We start from the raw sequence: 14,575 nt of genomic DNA, 5'->3' as shown, positions 1-14,575 counted from the left end.
TTGTTTGAAGTTCTTTCCTAATAATTCAAGGAAGTTATTATAAAGGTAATTTACTCTTGAAACTGCGTGTACCGGAATTTTCTACCAAATGAATCCAAAATTTTGTAGTTAACCCAAAAAACTGTGTGGGATTGCATCTAGTGTATCTTTTGCAAATTCACTGTAAAATTCCAAAATCCATTTTGAAATTAAGGAATTTCTTTTTGAATTTATCAGTCATTGATAGGTTTTTAAAACTTTTAATAATGAAAACAGTCCATCCAGACGTGTTACTTAAACGCGTGTCAAATGTTTGAAGAACTACGCATTAGGAAAACATTTTTGTTTGTTTTTTATTAGCTTTAATAAATTTCGATTAAAATTTACCAAGAAAATAACATAAATATCACTTGGTATATAGGTTACATGATTTATATATACACAAAATAAGGGCTTCAAATTTTTGCTAAAAATCCCTTTAATATAGGCACTAAAAACTTTTTTTTTTTAAATTCTATACTTTGGCATCGCAAATGGTTAATGACCTTTACTATATACATATTTCTTCAGATCCAAAATTATTACCTTCCTAAATAAACCTATACAGAATATCCCGTTATAATACAATTTCTGCATAAATAAATCAAGAGATTAACTTTTAAGGGAAATCTAATGCTCCAAAATGTTTTTAGAATCAAGATGATCAAATACGTGATCTTCAAACTCAGATTGAGTAACTTTGGAAGGGAATTTGCGTTCGCAAATAGGGCAGATTTTATCATCCTCTTGTTGAGTGATCTCAGTAGCTTTTAAGGTAGCGTCCTTGTGCTCAGCATCATGTGTAGGTTCTATTGCCCGATTCTTTCTTTGAGGCGTATCTTTCACAGTAGCTTTCAACAATGGTTGATCAAATGGGTTTTCAGCACCTGCTAATAATTCTCCACCATTTGCGTTGGGTGAATTAGACCCATTATGTAGTTGCTTTGTAAAATAGGCTCGGAACAATTCATCTGATGGTTGACTAAGTCTTTTGGAAGATGTTGACAGTGCTGTATTTCCTCTTGCAGCATCTGTTTAAAAAAAACATAATTAGTCAATTAAAGGAAATCAATGCTTGAGCAATAGCACACCGAAAGCTTTTGAAAACTTGTGAAGTTGTTCTAGGGTGGATTTTAAAACTGCTCTTTGGTTCATTGTTTGATTTCTCAAGTGCTCCACTTGACTTTTCAAATGGTGTATTAAAGATTTGGCGCATAGCAACTCGCATTCGTCACTGAAAGCTATACTGGAAGGTACCAAATTTTGGTGAGAGGTATGTGAGGTTTCTCCTTCTAATGCACTGTTTGGAAGCGGAGACTGTAGGTGATATTCGGTCGAAGACACTTTGTTTGGCTCAACGAAATATTTAGAATTGAAATTTTCTAATTCCATCATCTCCTCTTCCATCTGATGTATCAATTTCTGTGATATTTCTTCCCAACTTTCGGAGGGTTCAACTTCAAGTTTCTTCAATTCCTTAGAACCTGATTTGTGACCCGCAAGTTGACCAGGTGTCCAATTTTTTTCCCAAGCACGAGAGGAGTGAGTCAGGGCTTTGTTGTACATTTTTTTCAGTTGACATATTTGGTTATAAAGTGCCCTATTTTCTTCCAAGAAGGCAATACCTTTTAACTTCAGTCTTTGATTTTCTAGTGTCAGTTCTGACAATTCATCCATTAAATCCGCATTTGTTTTGGAGGACACTATCAGATGATCTTGAAATTCCCGACATTCTCTTTCCTTTTGAACCAGTGCTTTCAGAAGTTTGTTGTTAGATTCTTTAAGTATTGTAATTTCGTGAGCCATTTCTGATTTGCTGCTTGATGTGATAAGGTTTTTGTCAAATGGATCTTCAGTTATACCTATGCGGTTACGCAGTGCAGATGCGCTACTATTTCGAGAATAAGCATCACTTCCTGAAGATCCCCGAAGCAGATAATGTAAAGGTTTTCCAGGATTTGACATGTTAAAGTTTCAAATTGAATTTCGATAACATGTCAAACACTCAAACCATGTCACTATGTGGCAGTTTCATAAGGCGAAGGCTTAGGCAAAAACTCGAATTTACTCACGAAACTGGTAAAAGACAAAATTTTCAAACAAATATTTAAGTTGTAAATATTTATCTTTGCATTTAATCTAAATTTTTTATATTAAAATAACAGAGAAAGCTTTTTACCAAAGATATCTTAGGTGCCCTAAATTATTTACAGGAAACAAAGGCAGTGCGAAAATCTAAGCTAGATTAAGTTCGGGCATGGACTAACAAATCGTTTTGTTAGTCCATGGTTCGGGCACGGTACGCGCGATCGAAGTTGGACGTGGTTCGGGGCTATCACATGATGCGATAGAATGCAGGACTGGTGCTACGTTGAATTTGAAGAGGGATTTTCAAGTGGAAGACCTAGGCCGCCTCAATTTGGTATGAAAAGTTGTAATATCGGTAACTAATACATGTATCTTTAAAATAAAATGGACAAAAACAAAGAAAAATATATTGCTGTTGCGTCACATATATATATATAAACTTCGTACCCTACATTCGAAGTAACAGCCCGACAGTGGCGTAGCTAGGAAAATTTGACCTATGGCAAACCGTAGAAATTGGGCCCCTTCCCAGGTGGTCAGAATTATAGGAAATGGAATATAAGTGAAACTTTAGTTATTTTTTAATAACTATAATCTTTTATTGTACAAGAAATATTGTGTAATTCGACACCAACTTTATAGTGTTACCTTCCTTGCTTTGATTCACGAAAATTTGTCAATAATATCGTTGAAGTCTGTTTTTTCCGTTTGTTCTCTCGCGATAAGTTAGCAAAGCAAGTTCACACAACCTTCCTTGGCCCCAGGCATTTTTCCAGAAAGTTACCTGAATCTAATCTCAACTTAGAGATATATATAACGGAAATATAAACATTAAAAATAAACCTAAAACACAACACCAAACATAATTTGGCGCCCCCCCGTCGAGTTGCGCCCATGGCACGCGCCATGGCTGCCATACCCTAGATACGCCTCTGCAGCCCGAGCGTAGTCAATAGCGTTTATTGATTTATTTATTTGAACAATAAACATCTGTGAAGCCGTTGCCGACTTGTATACACTGCCCTACATTTCAGAAACGCATTAATATCGACCAATTTTGAGATTTTGAGTTTCACTACCTTTTATACTAATTTTAAGTCGCTGATTCCTAATTTCAAATCCATTTATTTTTATATCTCCTAGATTTCAAGATATTGTAATTGACTAAACGCATTTTTAAGCCAAAGTTTCAAAATTACCGCGCAGAAACGCATTATCGTGCAGGAGATAAGCATCTGCTTGGGACATAACGTTGGAATTGTCCGAATTGGTCCGATAAATTTTTCAAACGCGATAGCATTGTCTGCTAGACTTTCTCGATGGGGCCCCTACTAAAAAGCATACCGGCATACCATTAGCCAAGATAGGAGCGAACTTGGCCAGAAATTTTCCTAGCTTATACAAATCGGCCTGGTTCGCTCTTATCTTAGCTAATGGTATGCCCATGCTTTACAGCACGGGCATACCATTTTCTAAGATAAGAGCGAACTTGGCCAGCTTATACAAAGCGTTTTAGCTTCATTTTCGCGCAAGGTTTTGAATGTTTATCCATTTTACCGACATTTTTATTCAGTTTAAATTTCTTATAACTTCATTTTCACACAAAGTTTTGAATGTTTATCCATTTTACAGACATCTTTATTCAGTTAAAATTACTTTAAAATGATTTAATTTAATTTCAATAATAAAACTTGATAATAAATTGTTTTAACTTCATTTCCGAGTACTTTTCAATGAGCATACCTGCGCTTAAAGGGGGCATACTTGGGCCAAAGGGATGGAAATTCATGCAAACGTCATATTTAAATGTTTTTCCTTCATTTACGACTACTTTTCAATGGGCATACCTGCGCTTAAAGGGGGCATACTGGCGCCAAAGGGATGGAACTTCATGCAAACGTCATATTTAAATGTTTTTCCTTCATTCCCGACTACTTTTCAATGGGCAATTAATCCTTCCAAGAAAGCTAAACTAATTGAGGAAATTATTTGTCGAATCCCCGTGATTCATAGATTATTTTGGATGGAGCTGCCAGAAAACAACAATAGCGATGACTTACTAAAGAGTCGTCGATTGGCCGAAGAATAGAACGTTATATGGAATGTTATGTTATAATGTAAATTAGTTATAATAGTTTTTATGCTGTGAACAAAATGTTCCTTATTTAAGAATATTTCTTTTAACAAATAAAATGTTTTCATTTTTTTTATTTTAATACTAAGCTTATTTATAATTAACTTATGATAATATCATTAAATAATTTTTTTAATTAAGTTATGATAATATATAATGTTAAGATAATAGTTATTCTTTACTACTTATTTAACTTATGATAATATATTTATTATGTTAAGATAGTGACTTTACTTAAGTTATTCTTTACTAATTATTTTGATTATTTTCCTTTAAAATTAACTTATAACTAAGCCTAGGTACTCTGACAAACACGATTTTTGTGGAATCGTCCGATTATAATTAGAAATGCAACAAATTGCATTTAATGCGTTTCTGTTTTGACTCAGGAGTTGGAATTTACTGCGAAGAAACGCATTAGGGGGCGTCCATTAATTACGTGAGGCGTTTAGGGGGGGGGGGAGGGGGTCGTGCTGAATCTCACCCAATCTCACGTGGGGGAGAGGGGGGGTTTCGGAAAATATCACGTAATTTTTTTCCGCAAGAAACAGCGTAAAATTGAGAGCAAACTGGGCTAAATATATAAGTAAAACATGTTTCTCAACTAAAATATGGCTAAATGCTACACAATAACACCTTTGCGCAGTGGCGTAACTACGCCGATGCAGTGCATTGGGACCCACCGTAGATAGGGTGCCCATAAACCTTCACTTTGTCGACTATCCGATCGGTGTTCCACGAAAAAAACGCCGTATATATAAAGTCAATTACAGAGAAAATTAAAGAAGAACATACAGAATAAATATAAATGCGTCTAATGTAGTATTGTCCAAGATTCCAATTACGAATTTTTCCTTTCTAAGTCCGGCGGCTACCAACGTAGTAATAACCGTAAGTTATAAATTACATCCAACCGCGTCGAGGTTTTAGCCGATCGACGATCATATTCAGTCTTATAGATTAACGAAACCTGATTATACCGTTAGATATCACTCATTTGACTCAGTCGAAATTAAAATTGTTAGTTCTTTTTCTTTTCTGTATTTTTTATTACTTCATTAATTTAACATAGCAGTGATAGTGCATATAGTTAAGAATTAAGCTGAATTAAAGTTTAAGATCGAAAATCTTAAAATCGAAAGTGAAACTAAAACTATTGCTTTCCTCAAACACCCCATATTTTTCTGATGTAGTAGGGTACACTACCACACAAAATATAATAGTTTGTTTAGGTAATACTAATATACCATTATATAAAACCCATTTTAATTCCAACTAATTCTAAGGTTCTACGTAGGCTATGATGGGAAAATATAATAATAAAACCTTTATAGTTATTCTCTTTACCGAAAAAACACGTTCAAACAATCTTATTCTGTTAAAATACCTTGAACACATGTGCATTGTGCACCTTGTTATTTGCAATTTAAGGAGTTCTACTTTACTTCACTTTATTTTGCAACTGCCTTGAATTTGTTCATAAAACGGAATACACGACGGTGGCGTATTTACATGGTTTGTTAATAGACTGTTTCCAGACAACGTTCTGTCTATACTAGTCTTATTAAACTAGTCTTAAATATAAATAATAAATCAAATTGTTTTTTTAAATAAATTTAACGCTATCAAACACATACTAACGTATTTACACTAAAAATACGCATTTTGAAAATCTCACGTGATATTAGGGGGTGAGGGAGGGGGTTTAGCCAAATCTCACGACATCTCAGCAAGGGGGGAGGGGGGGTTGAAAAATCGTCAAAATCACCTCACGTAATTAATGGACGCTCCCTTATGTGTTAATAATGCGTTTCTGCGCAGTATTTTGTTCCTTTGGTAACGTTCAAAACGCATTATGTCGCATTATTCAAACATCCAAGTAATTTAAGTCATTGGTAATGTCATATTCGGAATCTTCGTTAAAAATACCCCAAATCAATTAATTTCCTCATTTCTAGTTAGTTTAATTTTCTTATTTTTTATAAAAATCACAAAAAGCGATTTTTCTCGAAAACAGCTTTTTGGAGATAATGCGTTTCTGAAATGTAGGGCAGTACAGACTTCGGATTAGATACAAAAGTAGTGTTGTTCCAGAATATAATGTACCACAATGAGATCATATGAGTGAGAAAAAAAAAGAATATAAAAAAAATTATTTACAGACAATGCCCGATAGGGACTAGAATATAACAGAAAAAGGGGGGCAAATGTTAGTTATACGTGATTAGGGAACAGTGATAAACAGGTTATTAAATACAAAAAAGAAAGAAAAAAATATCTAATACTTATTGATTTGGTCTATTAAAGGGGCTCCAAAGTTCGGTGGCAAAATGTGTGTAAAGTCAGTAAAGTGCGAAATTTACGGTTGACTCTGCCCGCCTCTGCCAAGGCCGAGTGGGGGTTGGGGGGAATGAAAAGCATGCTCAATTTTCTTTTATTTTGCCACCGAACTTTGGAACCCCTTTAAAGAGGTCCGAAATTTGGAATAGTTTTTAAGGGAAATAATATCTTGGGGTAAAGAGTTCCAGTCATTTATAACGGTGTGAGCAAATGAATTAAGTCGAGTGGTAGTGAGAGCTCGGGGCTTATTTAGTTTTAAGGAATGACCTCTTTCGTGCTAACCAACAGGTACCGTGAAGAATTCATTGAAGTCAAGAACCAGGTTGTTAAAAAAATTTATGCAGCAAACTAAGGTTATTAATTTTATGTCGAATTGTAACTGATTGTATTTTAAATGATTTAAGGCGGGAGGGTGCGGGAATGGATTGATATTTGGTGGTTAATTTGGAAAAGCGGTTCTGGGCCTTTTGAAGTGCCAATTGATCAGATGCAAGGTGGGGGGTCCAGATAGGGGAACAATAATCATAAATTGGGAGAACCAGAGTATTGTATAGTGTGCGAATAATATGTGGGGAGCGAAAGTAGAGGTTGCGACGAACTAGTCCAGCTATCGAGCGAACACGTTTAGTGACTTTGTTGGAGTGAGAGTAAAATTTTAGGGCAGGATCAATCATGACACCGAGGTCACGCTCTGAGAGAGTTGTCTTTAGGGGTACCCCAGCGACGTAATAAGTATGGTTAAGGTTTTTGGATCCAAGATGGAGCACCGAACACTTAGAACTGTTAAAGGACAGCCCGTGTTTAGTGGCCCAGACTGTAACCGAATCAAGGTCCGCCTGCAAACGCAAACATTCGGAGAGCGACTTTAATTTGGCTGATAGTTTGGAGTCATCCTCAAATAACAATAAGAGCCCGAAGACGACTGCCTCTGGCATTGAGTTTATTAGGACATTGAAAATGAGGGGCGCCAGGATCGCTCCTTGGGGGACACCCTTTCCAATAGGACACCAGGAGGATGCTTCACCCTGAAGGACAACCCGTTGACGGTGGTCATGCATGTATTTCTCAATCCACGCTAATGCATCCCCCACGACACCTGCAGAGTGAAGAGCATTCAGAAGGCAAGAGTGAGGGATAGAGTCAAATGCCTTGGAGAAGTCCAAGTAAATGACGTCCACGGTGTAACCCTCGTCAAACCATCTGGACCAGGTGTTAGTAGCGTGGAGCAAATTATTAGTTAAATTAGTTTAAAATCCGTGTTGAAAGGGCGAAAAGAAATTTGTGGAAACAAGAAATGACCGTAGTTGTCCGTGGGCTAAGGATTCAGACAGTTTTGGAGTGTGGTTTAAGTTACTAATTGGGCGAAATGTGGTAGGATCGGAACGAGAGCCAGATTTATGAATTGGGGTAATGTTAGCTTCCTTCCAAGCAGAGAGGAGCTCACATTTATAATAATGTTTTTAATTCAGGATAAAAAAGCTGTACACTTATTGGGCCCTGATACGCGATACAAAATATACTATAACGCTCGAAACAAAATAAACTATTTACATTAATATTAATTGATACAATGATAGTGCCCGAAAAACGAAAATAAAAAACAGAATTTCACAAAAATAAAAGATACATATGAAGCGACAGTAATAAAATTAAAAAAAAGGCTAATTGTAAGTAATGCTGAAATGAACAATAGTTCAGCCCCAGTTTTTATATGTATCTAATCGACACTTGAATGCCGATGCGGAGGATTCGGTCTTAACGGCAGCCGGCAGATCATTCCAAAATTTAACAACCCGTTGAGTGAAGAAAACCCGCCTAGCTACCCCGTTGCACCACTTTTTACGGATTGTGGGAGCCTTTCGGCCCTCCCACTTGATGTCGAAGAAGTCAACTGCAGTAACATCATACAGGCCATAAATGATTTTGAAGGTGTCAACTAAGTCAGCGCGAAGACGTCTGTCCTTAAGGAACAGAAGACCCAACCTTTTTAACCTTTCATCATATTGTAAGGTTCTGAACCCTGAAACTAGCTTCGTGGCCTTTCTTCGCACCCTTTCCAGCTTCTCAATGTCTTTGACCAGGTGGGGGGACCAAATGCTGGAACAGTAGTCTAAGTGAGGGTGAATGTAGACACTGTACAGGATTTTGAAAGATTTGACACTAAAATGAGATAATGATCTCCGCAGCATATAAAAAGCCCTTGTACCGCGCGCGGAAGCGGCTTTGCTATGGGTATCCCCAAAATTATGGCCGGAAAGCATGACCCCAAGGTCCCGAACCACAGCATGCGCCTCTATCGCTTTACCCCCCAAACCGCTTTGGAGAACAACCGATTTAGTAGTATTGAAGCTCATACCGTTCGAGGAGACTCAATGGGCCAAAGCATCAATGTCCCGTTGGAGTAATAGCGAATCAGTCGGTGAAGCTATTTTATGACCAATCTTATTGTCATCGGCAAACAATTTGAGAAAAGACTCCTTGATTACCATTCCGAACAGACCCCACGCAGGACCACTCGCTGCGTTCGACCACTCAAAAAATCTGCGATCCAATTGACAATCAAAGGTGGAACCCCTAAATACTCAAGTTTCCGAATAAGCAGCGAATGCGGGACCGTATCGAAAGCCTTGCGTAGGTCTAAATAGACCAAGTCAACGGAATGCCCCAAATCTAGGCACGTAGTGACTTCCTCGAGGGTTGAGAGGAGGTTCGTAAAACACGAACGTCTTAAGAGAAACCCATGTTGGTCTCTCGAGAAGAAAGATCGGCTAGTAAGGAACGCCTCCAAGGAATCTCTATGCTGGTCTCCAGTTCCTTACACGACAGACAGGTTAGACTTATACCCCTAAAAGTGTCAACCGCGTTGGAGTGAGGAAGTTTTTTGATCGCGGTAGCATTAGCCCGCTTCCATAAAAGTGGAAGGCGACCAGACGAAATAGAGTGATTTAAAATGGCTAATAGAGGGTAAGCTGAGATGGCTGAACCCTCTGAAAGTAATCACGGATGAAGGTCATGAGGCCCTGGGGATTTAAAAGTGGGCAGTCGCTTTCAATATCGTTGGACTGTGGAATACGATAGGCCAAAGTCTAGGGGACTGAAAACCAAATCAGAGGACTCACGGGTGAACAAGGAGCTAAAGAAATCGTTAAGCACCGTTACCACCTCAACCGGATCGCGGATTAATACCCCCGCAGAGTTCTCCACCACCATTAGAGAGGGTTTGGGTTTAAGAGAACGGGAAACACGCGAGTAGAGCGCCTTGGGGTTGGTAGGGATTTCATCAATTAAACGGGCTTCGTACTTATATTTCGCGGAACGAATGTGTTTAGTAAGTAAGTTACGTTTTTTCGCAAATGCATGTCTGTTGTCAGTAGAAGGTGACGCTCTGAATATACGAAAGGCAGAACGCTTGTCTCGAATTAGGTGCTCGGTTTCCTTGGACCACCAGGGCTCCCTCAACAGACCCGAACGTTTAGTGGGTTTGATGGAGATCAAGGGCACCAACATGTCCCTGGCTTCAGTAACGTAAAGGAGAAGGATATCAAGCATTTCGTCCAAGGTAGGGGCATCGAGGATGGCTGACCAATCCTTCGAAAGTAGTGCAGCGTGAAATAGATCATAGTCCCCACGACTATAGGCAAAGCGTGTAGACGGGGAAATGCGCACCGGAAGGGAACACTGGAGGTCGAAAGAGAAAGTGAGAACATCATGATCGCATTTATCAAGGGAGGGAAGGTGGGAAAGGTCATGAACAGAATCCCAATCAAAAGTAAAAATGAGGTCTAAAAGTGAAGGGATATTGTTCCCACGGCGGTGAGTGGGAGATAAAACATGTTGTGTTAGTTGAAAGGAAGACACAGTATCAAGGAGCCTTTTCTCAACCTGTGTTACAAGAAGCCCAGTTTATCGCAGGCGCGTTAAAATCCCCCATATTAAGCACACGGTCAGCTAACTTGCAGGCTTTCTCCATCGTCCCCAATAAAATCTTCAAGAACTCAGGAGTCGCCGAAGGGCTACGATAGCAACATAACACAAAAAATAATTGTTTATCAAGTTTAATTTGGCAAGCCAAAATGTTTGGAGAAGTTAGGGAGCGATTAGCAGTAGCCAAATGGTGTGATCTAAAATACAGAACACATCCCCCGCTTCTTGACCAATCACAATCGGAGCGAAAGGAATTATAACCCGGAATGTGGAACAATTCAGAACATATGTCCTTATTTAACCAGGTCTCTGTTATGGCAATACAGTCAGGAACCAGTTCCCAGACCAACGCACGCAGTTCAAGGATTTTAATAATAATAATTATCAGCTAGGCTAATACCCAAGGCACCACCTTAGGCCTAAGTCATCTTGCGACTTTTAAAGCCTTTAATTCAGGTGGCCAGGTTACAATGCGTAGGAAGGTGGTGGCAAGCCCTGCAAGCCGCGCGAGCCAACAGCTCCCTACACTAACTATTGCCGTTAGCCTCAACAAGTTTATATGGAAGGGGAAACCGAAGAGCTCGGGGAAAAACCCGTTAAACCAGTGGGGAGAGAACCTGCAAACTCAACGCAGAAGGAGTTGTTCCGAGTTTTCACCCAGTGCCACAAGTGCTGCGAGACGAAAGTGCTAACCACTCCGCCACCCCACCTAATCAAAGACCCAGAATTTGTTGCTAAAAAGGTAAAAGCACAAGGCGCACAGTTTCGAGGATAAAAATCATCAGGAGACGGTAAAGATAACACAGCCGAACAGCTATAAGGGACAAACGGCAGAGCGTCAGGGTTGAGATCAGTTACTGTCGATGAGAGGATATTGTCAAGATCATTAGTATGGGATATCAGCGAGAGAGAGCGCACCAAGGTAGGCCGCGCCGAAGTCAGTGGCGAAAGCGCGGCGGGACCGAGTTTTTTGGCTGGAAATAATTTGGAGAATGTGGGCCGGCGTGTTGAAGCGGCTTGTAGACGCCATTAGCCGGATAAGGAAGCCCAATCCCGGAGGTGGCCCTGGGGGCCGTGGCGCGTTTCCCGAGGCTGCAAATTGGTCATACGTTAGAGAAACCACGACATTGTTGCGGATAGCGAAGTGAGTTTCGCCATTGGCCAAACGATGGCTAAGTTCTTCGCAAGAGCGACGGTAGTTCGCCAACTGCTGTGGTGTTTGGTCAATATGAGCAGCCAGACGGTAAGCCGAATCCTCCAGACAAAAGAGGACAGCATTCAGCCGTCTGGATTCACGAACCAGGTCTTCAGAGGTTACATAATCTGCGGGAGAGGGAGGCTGGTGCGTACCCGCCAGTTTTTCCACAAGTAAATTTTCCAGGGTTGTAAAATTGTCGCGTAGGGAGGAGGAGAGCGAGTGCACCTCAGAAGCGAGCAAAGTTAATGATTCGCCATTTGTTAAAATAGCCTTGTACAGGCCGTCTATGCGGTGAGATTGAGCGGTAGAGGCTGTATGGAGCGTATCTTGGACGGATTGGAGGTTTTCAAAGGCCGTCTTATAATGGCCTTCAAACTGCGAAAGCTCGTCGGCAGCCAAGCGGATGTCCGCTCTGTCGGCCCTTTGCGCCGCCTGGCAGAACCGCAGTTGGTTTTCAAAATCGGAAAGAGAGGCTTTGACTGACTCAGAGGAGGGAGGGCAAACTCCGAAAGTTTATTTTCTAAATCGGCAATCTTCGCCTGCACAGTTTGAAAGGAGACGAACAAAGCCAATGAAAACGTGAGTCGTTGACGACCCCCTCGTACACCTTGTCAGGTATGTCGACACAAGGGGCATGGTACCAGTCTCCACATTGGGAAAAGGAACGAGATATAATTAAATAGAGAGGGAGGGTAAGAGCGTTGGCTAAAGATTTGAGTAGGAACGGATGGACCAGGAATTCATAACTCGAATTTGGAATGGTTATCCGGCCGTATTCCCTATGGTAAGATCTCGGGGACCGTTTTCAGTGACGTGTATGAGAAAAAAAAATCGCCCCCTCGCACGCGTCTCCCCTCTTTAGGAGTTTTTACCCCGCGCAACCTCCCGTTTTTACAACTGTAGTTTTTTGTTGTTCGACTCCCCGGCCATTTCGAAATTTAGGGTTTGAAACCCCACCATTGATAGAGACAGGTCAGCTCGCTCTCCCGACCTCTCCATGTGGAAGGATTAAGTACGGCATTGTTAGCGCTGTCAAAATTGTCAGCAGTTACAATGCCCTAAAGAACCGCGAAGTCCGAATTCAATACGGGGATAGCGAAGGGAAAAGCAAAAAGATGTTTGAACCCTTTTTCGACACTGGGGGATGAAATTATCTGAAACTGGGATTTAATACCATTGAAAATCGTATGAGAAAACACGTATGCTCCGACGTCAAAATGATGGAAAAAAAAACGGTCCCCTAGATAGAGACGGAAATCGATCGAGATAACCATTCCAAGTTCGATGTATGAATTCCTGATGGACACCATCAGGTCCCGGGGATTTATTAGCATTGGTCTTGGAAAGGAAGTGATAGATGTCGTAAGGTTCACATGTAAATTTCGATAGGGTAGGGTAGGAAGAGCGGAGCTAGTCCTGGACCGAATGGGGTGTGCAGGAGTGAGTGTAGATCCCTGATTGTTTACGGTGGAGGCAAAAAAGGATTTGCGGCTTCGGATGCCGATGAGGTAAAAGTTACATCAGTTTTTTTGAGTTCGGTAAGATTTAATCTCGAGGAGCGAAAGCGATTGATGTGTGCCCAAAAGGACTTAGGATTACTCTTTATTAGGGTGGTAAGGTTATTTTCGTTTTTCCTACGGATATTTCTACAATGTGACGTGTGAGCGTTGCGAGCCCTATGGTACTTTTCAGTCAAAGCTACTAGAACAGTAGCGGAAACACCACGTTTTTTCGCACGCACGAGATTAGACCAAGAAGTGGATTTGTAATTACTGCTACGGATTGTCCTTGGGGGGAGAATAGGGGCCGCTGGGGGTTTCCGTATTTGGACAAAATGATCAATACTGGCATTCCACGGGTAGAATGATAAAGTTTTCTCGTCATTTGGGAGCAGACGGCAGTATTCTTATTTTTTAAAAACTTGTTTCGCGAAATACTGAAATCCGACATTTTGATTGGACCTCTAGAGTAATATTCCCAACTCAATGGTGGACACCCTGTATAAACCATACCTTGCGGGTCCTGGGCTCCTGGCTCACGGAAATATTTCTTCTTGGCGATTTCCTGGGAGGATGATTTATATTAGGGCCTATATGAAAGCCATAGATATAAGTAATGTATATAAAGGTCTAGATAAATTTCGGGGCGTCTAAGCCTAACGCAAATTACGGAATTGACACCTAGCAGACACCGAGGAAGGCTAGTGACCAAGAGCGCGAGCTCTCTTAGCATTTTAGTACTAAGTGCATGACCTTTCCGCAGGCCGTAGTCTTTAGACACCATCTGTTGGTGACTTAAGTATAATTGACAATGGCTCTCGCGACGATAGCACGAGCTTTCTTACCCTTATAGCGCCTTATAAGGATAGCCTGCAGAAATTACGCGTTTCTGCTAGCTGTCACCTCCGTATTCACTCCCTTTGAAATATTTTATCTAGACCTTTATATACGTTTCCTATATCTATGATGATCACCATGAAAGTTCTCAGAATTCGAATCTAGGCAACGGAGTTGATAAGTACAATCTTAGCACGCGCGCTAGAAGTAAAAACCATTGAGTTAAAATAAACATTAAAGCAAGAAGACCAAGTTAAAATGGTTTTTGAAGTGATATAAAAACTGTTTAATCGTGATTTAAAATTGAAACATTTGAGTTTAAAAGTGGATTAATTCATGATTTTATAATTATTTAATAATGTCTTTTTTAATTGTGATTATTGGGATTATCTCATTATAAGACTTATTATTATGAAATTTGTATTATGTTGTAAAATCAAAAGTTTTGTTAACGTATGGCTTAATGTTTTATTTATTTTGGCTAAATTGGAAATTTTCGGTATTTTTTAGAAATTCGCACTCCTATTTAAAAGTAAG

General features: G+C 39.9%; 1 protein-coding gene across 1 annotated transcript; it reads right to left on the bottom strand.

The window, feature by feature from the left end:
- Window positions 1-375: 375 nt before the first annotated feature.
- LOC149922128 (uncharacterized) lies at window positions 376-2,221 on the bottom strand. Its single transcript, XM_090163071.1, has 2 exons — window positions 1,110-2,221; window positions 376-1,049 (listed from the first exon to the last, which is right to left on the bottom strand). The coding sequence occupies exons 1-2, from the start codon at window positions 1,981-1,983 to the stop codon at window positions 649-651; spliced, it is 1,275 nt and encodes a 424-aa protein (XP_090019197.1). The 5' UTR covers window positions 1,984-2,221; the 3' UTR covers window positions 376-648.
- Between the last annotated feature and the right edge of the window lie 12,354 nt (window positions 2,222-14,575).

The sequence above is a fragment of the Leiobunum rupestre genome, chromosome 11 (assembly GCF_980474605.1).
Source record: "Leiobunum rupestre chromosome 11, qqLeiRupe1.1.hap1, whole genome shotgun sequence".
Lineage (NCBI taxonomy): Eukaryota > Metazoa > Arthropoda > Arachnida > Opiliones > Sclerosomatidae > Leiobunum > Leiobunum rupestre.
The sequence above is the reverse complement of the archived record's forward strand: the minus strand, read 5'-3'. Positions and strand labels throughout refer to the sequence as shown.